Genomic DNA, 18,745 nt, shown 5'->3' on the forward strand with positions numbered 1-18,745 from the left:
TTTTCTTGGTTTCCTTTATCCCCAGCACCTGCATCTGTTCTCCACCAGTAATGGATCTCACTGTAATGCTTGTATTTTACTTTCTTTTACTATTTTATGTCATTAAAAACATGTATTTTATTATTTTTAGCATGTATAGATTCTTGAAACTATTTTTAATGTTTTATGAATGTGTTTTTAATTTTGTGCTCTAGACTCCATTCTGATTTTTTTTTAAACAAGTTTTCTACTCAACACAATTTTTCGACAAATGTTTGAGTTCCTGCTGTGTTCAAGGAATATGCTGAGTATGTGCAGTAATCAAAATCTTAGTTCTCTTAGGCCAGGCAGACCAAAAATGAAGTAAATATAGTGTTAGCTGGTGTTGAGTGGTGTAAAGAAATATGCGGCAGCACAGAGAGGTGGAATTGCTAAGTGTACTTCTCATTTCTTTTGACTGGTACATATTATTCTGCTGTATATGGCTACCATGTTTTACTTAGCCATTTTCCTTGTGATATATACCTCAGCTGCCTCTACTCCCCACTGCTACAAACAGTGTGGTTATTAAACCTGATTGACATCCTGTTATGGACCTGTTTGAGTCTCTCTAGGGGTGTGGGCCCAGCAGGAGAATCATGATGTAGGAAAGTCCCAGAGGGAAATGAGACAGGCGTATACCAGTACCCAATTCCTGGACAACATTGTTTTATTTTGCATTTCTCTGATTATTTGAGCCATTAAGTATAATTTTATCTACTTATTAGCTGTTGGGGCTTTTCTCTTCTGTGAATGCCTACTAGTATCTTCTACTTCTTTTTCTACCTAATTCCCAGCCTACTTTTCAATTATCAGGAATCCCCATTATTGTGTAGATTTTAATTCTTGATCAGTTCTTGTGTAGTGATTTATTACAATGATTCTAAGAAACTTTTTTTTTTCTTTCTATTTTAAGATCTCTGAAATGGATATGAATCTTACAGCTGCTGGGAGTCATTCTTACCTGGGGGCAGTTGGGGTGGTATCGTTTCTTAGCACTGATGAACTTGGTCATGGCTGTACTCACTGCCAACACCTCAGTTGAGTTACGTGGCCATAGGTCGTATAAGACAGCTGATGGAAGGAGAAATGCTCAGATTCCTCTAGACGGATGAACAGAGGCTGTTGGGACTATGGCTTTGAGCATTCCTTTGTCAAATTCCTGCTGCCTTTGGATAATAAGAGCTTACTTTCTAGAAACACGTGATTCAGTTGAGGAAAGATTAAATTAGGAGTTTAGTCCAATAGTAAAGTTCCAGCACGAAATTTAGAGAATGGGTGACTTGTCAGGTAATCTCAGAGATGATAGCAGAGCATCCTCCTAAGCAATACCAGGATACTCCTGTTAGCAGGGAGTGTGAATACCTGTGATGTCCATGATGTAGCAGGGAGCAGTCAGTCAGAACTGCTGACTAAAAATTAGGAATGTCTTAACTGATTCATCTTGTTTATATTTTTCCATACATAGGTGCGAAAGTAGAATGACAAAAATCTGTGTCAGGAATGCCTTTTCATTAAATATAACCTGAAACACATATAATAAGAAAACTGTCATTACATTTTAATTGGCCATGTCTTTCTTCCTTAGTGGTAGATAAAATACAGTTGATGCCATCTTGCATTCATGAAATACAACAAATTTCTATCACCCATCTGTTAGTTTTGTCTGTGGTATCTTCATTGAACCAAAATTCTTAGTTTTGACTTAGTCACATCCATCCATTTTAGCCTCATGGTTTGTGTTTGGAGACTTGCTCTAGAAATCATTTCCTATTCTGAGGTCACAAAGACTTTCTAAATTTTCTTCTGTTACCTTTTTCAGAGTACTTTTTAGGCTTTTAAAATGCCTGGAATTCACCTTTGTATATGGTTATTCAATTTTATTTTTTCCCATTGAGAACAAAATATGTGTAACTTAGTGGGTGCAGCTGCTGCTGTTTGCAGGTATTTATATATAGGCATACCTCATTTTATTGCACTTTGCTTTGTTGTACTCCTGTGTGTGTGTGTGTGTGTGTGTGTGTGTGTGCACGCACTCAGTCATGTCCAGCTCTTTGCGACCCCATGGACTATATAGCCTACCAGGCTCCTCTGTCCATGGAATTTTCCAGGCAAGAATATTGGAGCAGGTAGCCGTTTCCTGCTCCACGGGATTTTCCCAACCCAGGGATCAAACCCACGTCTCATGTGTCTCCTGCATTGGCAGGTGGATTCTTTACTACTCTACCACTTGGGAATTCCATTGCACTCCCATAGATACTGCATTTTTTACAAATTAAAAGTTTGTGGCAACCTTGTATTGTCAGATGATGGTTGTCATTTGTTAGCAATAAAGTATCTTTTAAAAATTAGAAAATAATTTTTTTTAGTTTTATTAAGATATACTTGACATATAGCACTGTTTAAGGTGTATAGCATGATTTGACTTACATAGATCATGAATTGATTACCGCATTAAGTTTAGTGAACATACATCATCTCATACAGATTCAAAGTTAAATAACAATTTTTTTTTCCTTCTGAGGAAAACAAGTTTTACTCTCAACAGTTTTCATATATAATTTAACATCAGTGTTAACTATATTTGTCATGTTGTACATGCAGTGCAGGCAGATTCTTTGCGATCTGAGCCACCAGGGAAGCTTGTTACATCCCCAGTACTTAATTATCTTATAACTGGGAGTTTGTACCTTTTGATCACCTTAATCCAATACCCCCTCTCCCTAACCTGCCTCTGGTAACCACAAATCTGATCTCTTTTCCTGTGAGTTTGTTTCTTTTTGAAGTGTGATTGACTTAAAACACTATATTAGTTCCTGGTATACAACATGGTGATTTTATATTTGTATACATTTCAGAATGATCACAATGATGAATCTAATTACCATTTATCACCATACAAAGATACAACAATAATCATTAAGTGTATTCCCCACACTGTGCATTTCATATCCATGACTCATTTATTTTATAATTGAAAATTTGTACCTATGAATCTTCCTCACCCGTTTTTTCTCATTCCCCCAGCCTCCCTTCCCTCTGGCTATGACTCTGCTTCTCTGTGACTGCTTCTGTTTTGTTATGTTTGTTCATTTGTTTTGCTTTTCAGATTCCACATGTAAGTAAAATCATACATATTTGTCTTTCTCTGACTTATTCCACTCAGCATAATACCCTGTAGATCTGTTCACGTTCTCACAAGTGGCAAGATTTTGTTCTTTATTTTTTGGCTGAGTAATACTCCTCCTTACATCTTCTTTTTCCATACTGATGGGCACTCAGATTGCTTTCGTATCTGGGCTATTGTAAATAATGCTGAAATAAACATAAGCGTGGAAAAATATTTGCTAATGAGTGCTTTTGTTTTCTTTAAATAAATACCCAGGGTTGGAATTGCTATATTATATGATAGCTCCATTTTTAATTTTTGAAGTGATTCCATGCTATCTTCCATAGTGGCTGTACCAATTTGCATTCCCACAAATAATGCATGAGGGTTCCTTTTTCTTCACATCCTTGCCAACACTGGTTATTTGTCTTTTTAATGATAACTCTTCTGACAGGTGTGAGGTGGTATTTCATCGTTGTTTTGTGTTTTCCTGATGATTAGTGATGTTGAGTATCTTTTGTGCCTGTTAGCCATCTGTATGTTTTCTTTGGAAAAATATCTATTTAGATTCCTTGCTCATCCTTGTCTTGTTCCTAATCTTAAAGGAAATGCTTTCAGTTTTTCACAGTTGAGTATATTAGCTGTGGGCTTGCTCCGTGTGAACTTTATTATGTTGAGGTATGTTCCCTCTGTACTCACTTTGTTGAGAGTATTTTTATCATAAATGGATGTTAAATTTTGTCAAAACTTTGTCTCCTTGTTGAGATGATCATGATTTTTATTCTTCAGTTTGTTAATATGATAGATCATGTTGATAGATTTTTGGATATTGAACCATCCTTGCATCCTTGGGATGAATTTCACTTGATCATGGTGTATTATCCTTTTAATGTATTGTTTGATTCAGCTTGCTGATATTTTGTTGAGGATTTTTGCATCTATGTTCATCAATGATATCGGTCTATAATGTCCTTTTTGTGTGAAATTTCTGTGATTTTTCGTGTGTGACATTTTATTCTTTATACTATGGAGTTTGCTTGTTCTTTTTCTATGTCCTTTAAGTGTAAGGTTGTCATTTATCTGAGGGATTTTTTGTTTCTTGAGATACTCTTGTATTGCTTTAAACTTGCAACAGCATTCTTCCATCTGGCCACCAGAGCTACATGTTCTGAGCATGCCCTGTGTGTGCTAAGTGAGTCTGTTTCAGTGGACTGACTCCTATGGATACTTGGTAGCCATGGCTGGTCCTTGGTCTAGTTGGTTACCACAGAAGTTGTGCAGAAGTTGTTGGCCCCTGATGGGCATGTCCAGATCCTGCACAGCTGGCTACATGGCTAGTGGAGTCCCAGTCCTGGTGCCAACCCCCTGGTGGGTGGGCCCAGGTTACGAAGTAGCTGACTGAAGGCCAGGAGCCCCAGAGCTAGTGTTTACCTAGTGTTGGTGGGCAGGTTTAGTCTTGGGGTTCCTGCAGCTCATGGGGTCCTATGACAGCCTGCCTGCTAGTAGGTGGGACTGTGTTTCCGCCCATCTCATCCCTTGGCCTGGCATTTCCCAGTACTAGTGCTGACTGGCTGGTAGACAGAGCTCAGTTTCAGTGCTAATAAGCTAGAGTGGGATTTCCAAAATGGCACTTGTCAGCAGCCGTGTTGCCATGTATGATGATCTCCCAAAATGATGGCTGCCACTATCTCTGTCTCCATATTAAGACCCATTTGCCTCCTGCCTCTCTGGGAGGCTCTCTTAAGATCAGTGAGTAGGTCCTTTCATATTACTGATTCTGCCCTCCATTCTGGAATGTTTGAGATTTTTGTGTGCAGCCCTTGTCTACATGGATATTTTGCTTTTTCATGTTCTTGTGGGTGCCAGCTCCACCACCTCAGGAAATTTTATGAAACTTCAGTTTTGTGAAACTAAAGAAGTCCTAGGAATTGGGAAGGCAATGGCAACCCACTCCAGTACTCTTGCCTGGCAAATCCCATGGACAGAGGAGCCTGGTAGGCTGCAGTCCATGGGGTCACTAGGAGTTGGACACAACTGAGCGATTTCACTTTCACTTTTCACTTTCATGCATTGGAGAAGGAAATGGCAACCCACTCCAGTGTTCTTGCCTGGAGAATCCCAGGGACAGGGGAGCCTGGTGGGCTGCCGTCTCTGGGGTCGCACAGAGTCGGAAATGACTGAAGCGACTTAGCAGCAGCAGCAGCAGCAGAAATTGGGAAAACAAGTGACATAGTAGATTTAGAATCATAGTGGATGATTTGAAAGAGAAAAAGCCCTTGAAGCCATAGAGAAGAAAGAAGACAGTTAATGAGCACTTTTTATAATGACAATTTGAGCCATAGCTTCTCACCCCACTTTATAGATGAAGAAACAGGCTCATGGAGGCCAAGTGACACCCCTGAGTTTCTGAAGCCGTCACTAGCCACAATGCAGACAGAATCTGCCTGACTGATCTACAGCTGTTCTTTTCAGAGTCTTGTATGAGTTCATCTGCTTTTGTTAATTTACTTCTAGTAGTCATTCTTTTCCTTCCCTGGATTCCCAGCATTTTTTCATTATTTTTCTCACAGAAAACTAGTTCTGTTAGAATATACTGGTGAGAGTGGTGTTCCCTAGTCTTTTCTGGCCGCAGTACATTTTACAGAACAGCCCAGTGACAGAGCAGTGAGTTTGTGAAACAATCAGTTCTGTGCCACTGTCCAGGACCCTGGCCCTGTGTGGTATGTTTCTGTTCCATTCTATTCTTTATTCTTACGATTTCCTTTAGGTGAAATAGGCTGGCTGTGATCCATTAATCACACCCTTTAATAGCTCGTGTCCCATAGTTTGGCCTGTATTTTTAAAGCATGACTTGTAGCTCGAGTACTTTTCAGCAGAGGACGATAGGTTGTCTGAGTAAGAGCCCATCTCCTGTTCAGCTGAACTCAGATCCATGCTCTATGCAACCGGGCACTCTTATTTTACCCCTTTGTGGAGGGGTGGCGAATTCCTTTTAAATAGCGTTTCAGCATTAACTTTAGAAATGGGGGCCATGGCTTACTTATTCTTGTGGTGGCTTCCTGTAGATAACATGTATTTTTAAACTCTTGTCTGTAAGACTGTGACTCGCTCTGTCTCTTCATGCCTTTGATCTTGATGTTTCTATGTTTTCCTGAGGTACTTTATTTAGCAACTTAAGTGAGTTTCAAAACCAAGCAAAGGTTTGCCATTTATCTATCCAAAATCTTGAAATTCTAGCTCACCTTTTTTTAATTTAAGTAGTATAGAGGGGCCTATTAAGAGTAGAGTTAATTACCAAGTATCTGATTTTTAATATACCATTTTCTAATTTTACTTTTTAAGAATAAAAAGAGAGATAGGAGTATGCGAATAGAGTAGAATGACACACTTGTGTGTCCTGTCCCCTTCCCTCTCCGAGACAGTATAATAATGTGTGTCCTGCAACACAAATGACTGAAGTATACCACTCTTGTCTCTTTCCCCAGCCCTCCAAGCCATAACATCGTGGTGAATGGAAAAGAATGTATAAACTTTGCTTCATTCAATTTTCTTGGATTGTTGGATAACCCTAGGCTCAAGGTAGGTAGCACATATGCTGAAGTGGACAGATAACATGACTGACTTGAGCAACTGGGCATAAAATAAGAGACAAATGCAGAATATCTGAAAGGGCTTTGTAAATGTTTATCATTATTCTTTCTTGACAGAGCTGTAACCTAGTTTTCAACAAGGGAAGGCAGGAGTGTCCTAATGTGGTTTAGTGTTAGGTGACAGCCAGAGAACTATATGAACCAAACCCAGTAATAGTTGGAGATGTGTCCAGGAAATTGCTTCATCTCCTTTTGGGATTGTGAGCCAGTAAATATTTTTTGAGGAAAGTTGTTCAGTCGCCCAGTTATGTCCAACTCTTTGCAACCCTTTGGACTGTAGCATGCCAGGGCTCCCTGCCCCTCACCATCTCCCAAAGTTTGTACAAGTTCATGTCCATGAACTTTGAGGTAAAACTTATGCCCAAAATGCCAAAAAGTGCGAATGCATTGAGTTAACCAGGTTGTCAGACGGTAAAGTGTCTGCCTACAGTGCAGGAGACCTGATTTCGATCTCTGGGTCAGGAAGATCCCCTGGAAAAGGAAATGGCAACCCACTCCAGTACGGTTGCCTGGAAAATCCTATGGACAGAGGAGCCTGGTAGGCTACAGTCCATGGGGTCGCAAAGAGTTGGACACGACTGAGTGACTAACAACCAGGTTTTAATGGTCAAGCTAATATAACTTTTCCATGTTCTTAGTCATATGCCTAAATCTTTCCATCCCTCCTTTCTTTATATCCTATCAGAATTGTCTTAGTTCTTATAAAGGAGGAAAAGCCAGGCAACTAGAGAGGTATGTGAGCTATGTGGGTGAAAAAACAGGAAATTTCATTTTTGAGTTCTTAAGGATAAATTATTACAATATATATTTTTTTTCCACAAAGGCAGCAGCTTTGGCATCTCTAAAGAAGTATGGTGTGGGAACTTGTGGACCTAGAGGATTTTATGGCACATTTGGTATGTTTTCTGTCATATTTTTTAGACTGCTGCTTCCAACAATTAAGATCCAATCTGATTTCATAACTTCTTGGAAAAGGTATCCTTTATTAGTTGTGGTAATAAGCAAATGAACTTTCCAGAAGATTTTGTGTTTGAGACCATTGGTGGGAGACATGTTGATCTTAAGCTGACTGTCCCTTGTGTTGAAGGGCCATGGGTACCTAAGGCGCACTGTCTCAGTAGGACGAAGACTGAGCTCTTGTTGCATTTGCCCCAAGAGACAATGGTGTGAGGAGACTGTCTGCCGTGCGTGACATTTGTGATGGGAAGCATCTGGTTTGAATGGCTCTGCTCTTCATAGTTGTGCAGGAAGCCAAATCTTCCCTGTATTGTTGCTGTTGGCCTAATAGGGGCACCTTCCTGGTCTGCGTGGCTGTAGCCAAATGATGAGTATAGGGGAGCAGGAGTGCAGGGCTGCTGTACCCGTTTGGGTGGGCAGGTGGTATTGCTCATCATTCTGCCCACATTCCATTGGTGAAAACATAACTTGGATCATGCCTCCAGCAGAGGGACTGGGAAGTTGCCCTAGCTGGACAACCACATGCCAGGAGCAAGGTGAGAACAGATTGGAGGTACGGGGGGCAGTGATCAACTGTATAGCCCTTTTCTTTCTGGAATGAAGATGAAGGATCATTGATTTCCTTATGTGTGGATGACCTGGGGATGGATTAACTACCTGTTAGGATGAGTATGATTTCAAACACAGTAAACTCCCTAAATCAGAGTCATCAAAGAAGACCTTGGAATTTTATGATGGTTTTTGTTAAATGTATATTGTTCTTTGCTTCTGAAAATTTCAGAAATGTTGTTATATAATTGTTCAAGTGAGTATACTACTGGAAACAACATTCTGGTTTACGAAATGTCAGAGGCTGGGGAAAGAGGTCAGGGAAGGAAGTCTCTTTTAAAGTCTTCTCTGCTCATTTTCATTTCTTGGTCTGTGCTTTTTTTTTCACTTCTGCAGTTAAGATGTTTTTATTTAAGGGAGCACCTTTCTTTATCCTTTAGCTAGTTTAGTGGTTGAATTATTTGTTTTAGAAACAGATGATGGGAGTTAGTGTCCAAGAATCCTGCAGCTGGACAGGATCTTTAAAATCTTGTATTCCTGCATCCCAGCTATTCAGAAGAGAACTAGAAAGCTCAGAGAGGTTAAGTGACTTCCTCATGGTCACACTGCTAATTAATTTCAACCCTAAAACTAGAAAACAAGTTTCTTGATTTGCAGTCGTAATGGGAAGATCAAAGACTTTAAAGAGCTTAGATCAAAACCTCCCTCTTTCTTCTAGCCTAATGCAAACATGAGTTGTTTGCCTGCTTTTTATTGGTAGGGTATTATTTCCTTGATAAGAATTAGAAAACTAGAAAAGGCACTTTTTGTTTTTACAGGTTTATTTGTTGTAATCTGATCAACAAGCCTTTCTTTCCATGATCTGCTTGCTGGGGTAAAGAATTTGCTTTCTTAAAACTCTCTCTTTCTAGCAGATTTTATTTGCCCATGTGGCCTTGACTCTTGCTCGAGAGTTATCTGAGAAGACCAATAAGAGATTTATTGTAAAATTTAGTGAAAAAAAAGTTTCGAATCTTTAAGACCAGTTTTCCCAGAACTGTGGAAATATGTTGTTGTAATCGCCCAGTCAATTTTTCATTTGAATCACCTGAAATATGCATAATAGGATGCTGTGTGCTTCCAGATTTGTGTGTGTGGGGGTCTTTAATGATTTTTAGATTAATTTTTAAATTGCAATGTAGTTGACAAAAAATATTGTTAGTTTCAAGTGTATAGTGATTTGACATTTGCATACATTATGAAATGATCACCATGACAAGTCTAGCAACCATCTTTCCCTAAAGTTACTACAATATTATTGGCCATATACCCTATGGTGTATATTACATCCCCATTGCTTATTTATTTTATAACAGGACGTTTGTACCTCTTAACCCCCTGTACCTAATTATCCCCATTCATCATCCCCTTTCCCTTTGGCAGCCACATATTTCTTCTATCTATGAATCTGTTTTCATTGTGGTTTGTTTGTTTTGTTTCTTCGAGTCCACATATAAGTGAGATCATACGGTGTTTGTCTTTCTCTGTCTGACTTATTTCACTTTTCATAAAACCCTAAATTAATTTTCTTGATTGAATAATTCAGTCCATGATATAAATCTCAAAAAGGTTTAAAAAGATAGTGAAGTCTCTACCCACTGTCATTCTGCCTCCCAGAAAAGACAGCTACTGTCAGTAGTTTCTTGTTAATTCTTCCAGAGACTTTTTTTCAGTGTATGCAAACCATTTCATACTTTTTCACCCCAGTTTTACAAAAATGATAGCATACCATATATATGTAGTGTGCTGTTCGAGTTTGTTTTAAATTTAGTCTCCCGTATGTCTGAATGTAATAAACACATGGTTGTGTTATCAGCTCTTTTGTGAACAGCTTTATTTGTCACTGTGTCTTTCTCCGGGCTTCCCAGGTGGCAGGCACAGAGGTAAAGAATCTGCCTGCCAGTGCAGGAAGTGCGAGAGACGTGGGCTCCCGGGTCAGGAAGATCCCACGGAGTAGGAAATGGCACCCGTTCCTGTATTCTTGCCTGGAAAATCTCATGGACAGAGGAGCCTGGTGGGCTACAGTCCATGGGGTCTCAAAGAGCTGGACACGACTAAATGACAGCACACGCCCACTCACACGTATCATTCTTATCCTATTGTAGTTCAGGGTTCAAACAGACTGTGGTATCTGGATAAAGATTGAAGATTAATTTGCAGTGTGATGGTTTTGTAATAAGACACCAAACCTGCCTGGTGTGTTTTCTGAGTATATCGTCCTTCCTATTAACTTGCTTTGTTCCTTTTCAGCAGTTATCTATGCTTGCTTATCATCTTTTTTCCTTTCTTTATATGTATATTGCATATATTTTTATTTATTTTTTTTTTCGATACGATATTTTCTATATTTTTCCTTATTCTGGAACCGATCACTTAAATTATTGTAGTTGTATTACATTACCTTGAAATTTCAGTGTAGGTAAGCTTAGGGAAGCTACCTGAGATCTGCTAAGGCTATATTTTAAATCTCTAAAATACCTTCTACAGTTAAATTATTCAAAATATTTATGGTACATTAACCCTTTGCACTGAGCATTAAAGCAGAAGTGAAAGACCCCTTTCCTTTCATTTTAGTAGCTTGTGCGTTTGTGAGACTAGGGTCTCTTTCCCTGGCCCAGCGAAAGGTTGCTTTTAATTTTGTCTTTTTCCTGAAAGGATCATTCAGGCATCTATTTTCAGTGAAGAAAATGTTGCCTGTTTTAGCTCTTTTCTCAACATTTCAAGTAATGAATGAAAATCACTTATTGGAAAAGTAAATGTCCTTATTAAAACATTTTCTACTTATTGTTTGATAGTAAAATTAGGTGATACTAGATGATTAACCGGAGAAGGCGATGGCACCCCACTCCAGTACTCTTGCCTGGAAAATCCCATGGACGGAGGAGCCTGGTGGGCTACAGTCAGTGGGGTCGCTAAGAGTCAGACACGACTGAGCGACTTCACTTTCACTTTTCATTTTCATGCATTGGAGAAGGAAATGGCAACCCACTCCAGTGTTCTTGCCTGGAGAATCCCAGGGACGGGGTAGCCTGGTGGGCTGCCGTCTCTGGGGTCGCACAGAGTCGGACGTGACTGAAGTGACTTAGCAGCAGCAGGTGATTAACACAGAAAAAAGAAAATTGAGAATTGAATTAAAATTCTTCTAGTTTCTTAGGCTAAATGTTTACCTGCCTCCTAAAGGCCCAGCAAGTTGTCTTATATAGTAAAGGACCATGTGAACCAGAGGTTTTTCCACCTTCTCATCTTACTGTTTTAATGTGTATTTTAGAATGAGTCAAATGGTGTTATCAAGTTGTGGAGCCTTCCTTTTCTCTAAGGCTAATGCAGTCCCAGTGCCTTTGATAATTGCTCTTGTTGAACCTTTTTATTTTGTTTGTAATGCATTCAGATCTCATTTATTTGTTTATTCCTCAGGCCTGGGATCTGCCTTGCATATGTAATACATACTTGGCTCTATGGTCTTAAACTGAATCAAAAGACAGTTACTGGCAGGGTTTCATGGTGAGAGATAGTGACATTTAATTGTGTTTTAGAGAAAAGAGTAAAGAACTGTTCATTTGTTTATTTTAAAGATATTTTTTCTCTCTTGTATAGTATCTTGACTGCATGTTTTAGTAGGAAAAGCATTTGGTCATAAAATTCCTAGATTTGCCACTTCCTTCTACCAGTCATGGGATTGTAGTTTTCTCAGTGTAGGCAGGGAATGATCTTTGTGCAACTTAGAACATTTTGGTAAGAATCACGTAAAATCCTGTTTGTGAAAAAATACTGCATGCAAAAGCATTCTGGAAAACATTCAGCACTGTTTTTGTATTTTAATGAGTACATATGTGATATTTGTACTTTTAAGAAAAATTGTCCAAGTCTCAGGTATTTAAAAAAAGTATGTAACATAAAAATATGGAGATATAAAGAGAAAATATAGTAGGTTGTAACTGTTTTAAAATTGGCAATTTTATGGTTTTTCCTCTAAACAACAAACTAGAACTTGGCCATAATACCTCCTTTTATTCTGATAAATAGGAAATTGAACTGAGTGGCTTTAATATAAGATAGCCCTTATATTTGGATATCCAGGATTTGGATAGCTTCATTAGAAGATAACATATCTGATATTTCCTTTTAAAAGAAGAAAACATTTTCTTTTATTCTACAAATATTAATTTAGTTGAACAAACACACAATATGTTGCTTTTTCCATGCCAGGCATTATTCTGAGTGTTTATGAGCATTAACTCTTGCGGTTCTCCTAACAATCCTTTCAGGTAGGTACACCTGTTGCCATTTGACAGAGGAAGGACCTGAGAGGGACAGAACAGTTTTAGGCCTGTCTGGAGTTCGCAGCTGGCAGTGAGGGAGCCCAGATCTGAGCCCCTGTGATGACCACCATGGCCAGGCTCTGTGCTTGGTGTGGGGCATCCTGCCCTAGCCTTGCCTCCCATCTGTTACGTTCTGGTGAGGGAGCAAGTGCCAGCAAGGGCAGCAGAAAGGGCAGAGAGGACATGGAGGCCTTCTGGTCACCTCCTGCCATAGCCTCCTGCCTGCCATATTGTTTCCTAGCAGTGAATTTAAAAATGCCGCATGCAGATCTATGAATCTAATTGTTGAAAGGGATCGTGCACACAGAAGATAGACATCCAGAGTCAAAGAACATGCCCTGGCAGTTTTTTCTGTTTGCTGCCTCCCCTGCCCTTTTGTTGAGAATTTCTTCATTGCAGTGTAATATCATACATAAAAAGAAGTCATACAGCTATCCTTGTTCACTTGTCACAAAACCTGCTTTGCAAGGCTGACATCAGCTAAAGCCCAGTGTTTTTAGTTAGGAGAAAAGGCCTGTCTTATTTAAGCTTCTGGGACTAGACAAGAACCAGTAAATCACTGACTTATTGTAGAGAGATTCTTCTTACCACTTCATGGTAATGACATAAAAATGGTTATGAGTATGTGTGATGAGAGTATTAACATAATTTTTTTATCAACTGAGTTGCTAACTGTAAACCCTTAAAGCAGAGCCAAGATGTATTTGTTTTATTTATTTTTATTTGTTTTATTGCTAATCAATGAGAATCATTTAGATCTACAGAATGACTTTAAATCCCTTTTTGTGGTTGGTAGAAAGTTTGTATGCACAGCATGTTTTTTCTTTTTGAAATGGAGATAATGAATGAAAGCATTTCACTGTGACTTGGGTAGTACTTCTGCTAGCTAAATTGTTGAGACTTGCCATAGATAATTCCCGATTTAGAGGTAGCATGGTAATTTGAAGGAGGCCTCCTACATGGGACCTGCTCTCTCATCTGATCAGAAATGAGAGGCAGCGGAGAGGTGGGGGTCTTCGTGTAGGGAAGGTGCTCAGAGGACACTAACAGAGGAAAAGGAAGGCACACCTGAGACATGCTCGTGCTCAGCCGCATGGAGGAAGCTGGATGTCTGGTGCTTTTCTGCTTTCCTTGTTCTTGTCAGATTTTTGCCTGAAACCTTTCCCTGGCAACATACCTTATAGAATGGTGGGCAGGGAGGAGCAAAATCAAGTCTGTAGTCTTGGTGGTGTTGCTATCACAGGTTTGATGCTTGAAAAGCTAAGCACTCCTTTGGTACTATTTCGATCAACCAGGATGCATCTTTCTAGACCTTGTTATTGTGAAATCTCATGTTTATTTAATATTGATCTAATTAAAGTATCAGTTTATAAAAATAACTATTTGACTGGTAATGGAAATCAAATGATATTTCATGTATTTTTTATGTAATAGGCTATATGGGAGTGCTTCCCTGATAGCTCAGTTGCTAAAGAATCCACCTGCAATGCAGGAGACCCTGGTTCGATTCATGCGTCAGAAAGATCCGCTGGAGAAGGGATAGGCTACCCACTCCAGTATTCTTGGGCTTCCCCTGTGGCTCAGCTGGTAAAGAATCTGCCGCAGTGCAGGAGACCTGGGTTCTATCTGTGGGTTGGAAAGATCTCCTGGAGAAGGGAAAGGCTACCCACTCCAGTATTCTGCCCTGGAGAGTTCCATGGACTGTGTATAGTCCATGGGGTTGCAGAGAGTCGCACACTATACTGAGTGACTTTCACTTTCAGGCTATATTGGTATACTTTTAAACTTATAAATGGGCAGAAGCATGCCTAGATTTTTTTTAAATCATTGCTTGATTAGAATGGGGTAAATAGTTCATTTTCACAATTCTGTATCATTCTTTAAGAAGTCTATGAAGTAGACTTTGATTTATTTTATTTTTCGGATATTGCTGCTAAATTTTCTAATTCCTCACCGTGCCTCTCTTGCCATCAAATTGGGATTTAGTTTGGACCCTCTGTGCTGTCTCATTTCTCGCTCAATGACTGGCTCCCACCCCTGCAGCCTTCAGTTCATGATTGAGGGACCTCTGCCTTTAGTCAGAAGTCACTACGGAGGTGTTGCAGTTCTGAGTGTAGAAGGGACCCAGATGCTTCAGACCAGGAGACCAAAGGCACAGCTTAGTCTTTTGTCTCCCTTGTAGGCTCAGAGTTCTCCATTGAAAACTGCCAGATGCCTCTCTTAGCTGTCTCACTTTGTCAGGTGGCAGGAGCCCTGTATTTCTCCCTGACCCAGTGCTTATCACAGTATCTTTATGTGATATTTACTAAATGTTTAATTTACAGTTGAATTAACTGAGATTGTTAGACAGCCCTCATCTCCTTTTTAAAATGTAGTCCTTTGTGAAGTTGTATCTTTTATAATTCTCAATTTTGTCTCATTAATTAAAAGGCATCGCAATAAGATTAGGTTGCCTCTGATATATCAGTAAGTGGGTTTACAGAGTTTAGACACTTTAGTCAAATGTTCTAAAAAGTGGTTTATTCCTATTGCTGAACTTACCCCTCCCTGGAAGGTGATGGAAGCTTTATAATTAACTAGGTCCCTGTCCCTTACCGTGGGCTGGGTTGTTTCTTTTGTATATCTCAGTCCTTCAGGTCTTTTCCTTCTCCCCTTTCTCACCAGGAATGCTCTGGTGGGGAGGGGCATACCGCAGGGAAGGCTGATGCTGAAGGGGCCTCTTAGTGCGATGCTCCCACCTACAGGTCCTCGACATGTAGGCTGAAGGGAGGGTTCTGCTGGGCCATCAGCCTTCTTCAGCCCTTAGTGGAGAACATCTAGGTCCTCTGCCACTGCCTGCGCTTCTGATTCCTCTCAGTGGACATACCCCGGCTCTGTATGCAAGTCTGCCTTTACTGCTCTGAGCTCGTCCTCTTTCTCTTGAAACTGCAAGGCTAGAGGGGCCTGGCTGCGTCTTCCCTGTATCAGCTTCTGAGTTCTCCTTGCACAGGGCAAGGGTAAAACGCTGATCTGGTTCTCCAGGCTTGGGTCCTGCTGTAGTTAAAAGAGCTAAAGGAAGTTAAAAAAATTTTTCTGCTCATGGGTAATGCTTCAAGACGCCTTAAAGTTTTCCAGTTCAAAGCCAGTCAGTATACTGTTTATTCCGGATATCGCTGGTCTTTTCATCTGAGGGTCTAGGAAGGTGAAAGGCTATATGGAACCATGATGTAAGAGAGAAGAAAAAAAACAGTTTAATAATTACAGTTTATCCCTATAATTATATCAACATTCTTCCTAAGCTGCTTCCATAAAAGGGCCATATTTCTCTTTGTATTCTACATTTGGATTCACCAGTACTCTTAGAAAGAAAATTCAGACAGAAGCTCAGTCCTAAAGTATAATGGCAGGTGCCACCAATAAATGCTGACACAAACTGTCAGCGGAGTGACCACCATAGTTGAGAAAGGCTCCCTCTCAATGCAGAGTGTGTGGAGTTCTTTTTAACCACTTTGCTTTTGTATTTCTTTTCCTTTTAAAAACTGCTTGACAGTTGTCTTAATGCCTGGTTTGGTCACTTCTGCTAAAATGCAAAAAGGCATTAATAAATTAACATACGTTGATAACACCTCAGCACTGTTGATTGAGAGAAGTTAAAGTGGGCAAAGTGACAGGGCCTTGAATTCTTACTGCTAGAGTAATACGAAAGCAAAACCGAGTCAGAGCCATCTGAGTTACGTGTTTACGGACAGATGAGTAGCTGACTCAGTTCACAGAGTATAGACATAGTTTGGGCCTGGAATTATCTTAGTAGATACTGTATAACTTGTAACTAAAAACAATTACATTTGACCACAAGGTGACTACTAATAACTAAACTGCCTATGTTATTTTCTTTCTTCTTTAGTCAAAGAAAAAGAATTAAAAGACCTTTTAACCATTTAACTTTTTACTCTTGAACTAGATGTGCACTTGGATTTAGAAGACCGCCTGGCAAAATTTATGAAGACAGAAGAAGCCATAATATACTCATATGGATTTGCCACCATAGCCAGTGCTATTCCTGCTTACTCTAAGAGAGGGGACATTGTGTTTGTGTAAGTTACCTTTACCTTCATTTCAAAATTCCTTTGGAAATAATATTGGCCTTCCTAGAAAATGTCTCTGTTAGAGATCATCTACTTAAAATATTGATATTTTTTTTAACATTGAGAAGGTCAAACTTCTGCAGGAAGGGGCCAGCCCTCTGCCTTCCCTATGCAGCTCCTGACAGCATGGTATCCTTGTGAGTCTGTGATCATAACCCACTCACACTCCCTGCTGAAGTCACTCCACTTCGAAGCACCCACGCTGCAACTCCTGGTCTCTGCTGATCTTGTCCCATGGGTTGTTTAGAATACTGAAGTCATGAGTTGGGAACTCATAATAAGGACTTGTGTCTCTATTTTTATGAACAATGGAAGCTATTAAGTGAAATGTGACAAAACCAAATTCTGGCTACAGTGTTAAAGAGGAAGCAAAAGTCAGTCTGAGACCTAAAATTAAAAGTTATTTAATAATCTGCGCAGAAGATAACAGAGGCTTGGGCTAGCGGCAGGTACTTTTGATGCTGCCTGTAACCTGCTGCCTGGGCTCTGCCAGCCCTCACTCTGCTCCTCCCTTCTATGGTAAACAGCAGTACCACACATCCAGTGCCCATGTATGTTTGCTTCTGGAAAGTTAAGAAAGTCCCCAACTAGGGACTAGATTTTTAATAAAGCATAGTTACAACTACAGTGTCATCCAGTATTGCTTTGTACAAGTACCACCCCATAAATTCCTTTTTGAGTTTAAAGTCCAGAAAAGGCTTACAGTTAACAGTTGAACTTGTATGCTTCCTTTGTCAGATAATAAATACTATATTGTCCTTTTGGTTTAGTTGCTGGGAAACCTAGTCTAAATTCACTTTCAAGTCTTATGCTTGGTGTCTTAGAACTTAAATTTCTAGTACATCATTAGAAAACTTAATTATTTCCTTGTACATAATTTTAAATATTCCACCTGAAGTCTATTTGAAGGTAGGCACACTGGAGTAAAAATGGTATTTAGCAAATGATTTAATGAATTGTTTTTGATAAATTCATTAGGCATAGGCAATATGCCTGAGGTTTCATTTTCTTTCTTTTGTAGTAAACTGTGATAATGCTTTGTCTACAGATCTCAGAGCAATGGTTGTTCATATACTTAAATCTTTCCTTGTTACTTTATCTTTCTGTTACTTTATGTACCCTTTACTAATGAAATGCTTTATGTTGAGATAATTGTGGCTTTACGTACACCTGTAAGAAATGCAGAGATTTTCTGGACCCCTTACCTAGTCTTCCCCAAAAGTCACCTCTTGCAAAACTCTAATACAGTTTCAAACTGGAATGTAGACACTGATAAAGTCAAGATAATCCCTGGTTTTGTCACACCCATGTCCCTTCTATCCTGTTTTCTCTTTAACCCCTGAGGGCAATGGCACCCCACTCCAGTACTTTTGCCTAGAAAATCCCATGGACAGAGGAGCCTGGTGGGCTGCAGTCCATGGGGTCGCTAGAGTTGGACATGACTGAGCAACTTCACTTTCACTTTTCACTTTCATGCATTGGAGAAGGAAATGGCAACCCACTCCAGTGTTCTTGCCTGGAGAATCCCAGGGACGGGGGAGCCTAGTGGGCTGCCGTCTATGGGGTCACACAGAGTCAGACACGACTGAAGCGACTTGGCAGCAGCAGCAGCAGCAGCCACTGCTTTCTTCTCCCATTTCGGTAATTTCATCATTTCAAGATTGCTGTACATATGTAATCATATAGTAGGTAATATTTGAGGATTGCCTTTTTTCATTTTGAATGAATTCTCCAGAGATTCTTTAGAGTTGTTGTATAAAACAGGAGTTTGTTCCTTTTGATTGCTGAGCCACATTCCATAGTACGGATACACCAAAGTTTGTTGAACTATTCACCTCTTAAGGACATCAGAGTTGTTTTTAGTTTAGGTATATTACAAGTAAAGATGCAATAAATATTCATATATAGGTTTTTCTGTGAGCTTAAATTTTATTTCTTTGGAATATAGACCAAAGAGTGCAGTTGCTGGTCATGCAGTGT

General features: G+C 39.6%; 1 protein-coding gene across 5 annotated transcripts in view; it reads left to right on the forward strand.

The window, feature by feature from the left end:
- SPTLC1 (serine palmitoyltransferase long chain base subunit 1) overlaps window positions 1-18,745 on the forward strand; it is a 65,613-nt gene that overhangs the window by 15,169 nt on the left and 31,699 nt on the right. For all 5 annotated transcript variants that reach the window (XR_015131941.1, XR_015131940.1, XM_086315661.1 and 2 more), the window contains 3 exons: window positions 6,613-6,706; window positions 7,601-7,673; window positions 16,582-16,714. Coding sequence is in view for 3 of the 5 variants with exons in the window: in XM_086315659.1 (XP_086171785.1) it covers window positions 6,613-6,706; window positions 7,601-7,673; window positions 16,582-16,714 (300 nt within the window). In the remaining 2 variants the exon portion in view is untranslated. The remainder of the gene's footprint in view (window positions 1-6,612; window positions 6,707-7,600; window positions 7,674-16,581; window positions 16,715-18,745) is intronic.

The sequence above is a fragment of the Bos grunniens genome, chromosome 8, assembly GCF_055505025.1.
Source record: "Bos grunniens cultivar Pamir isolate PY7600 chromosome 8, Bosgru_T2T1.0, whole genome shotgun sequence".
Lineage (NCBI taxonomy): Eukaryota > Metazoa > Chordata > Mammalia > Artiodactyla > Bovidae > Bos > Bos grunniens.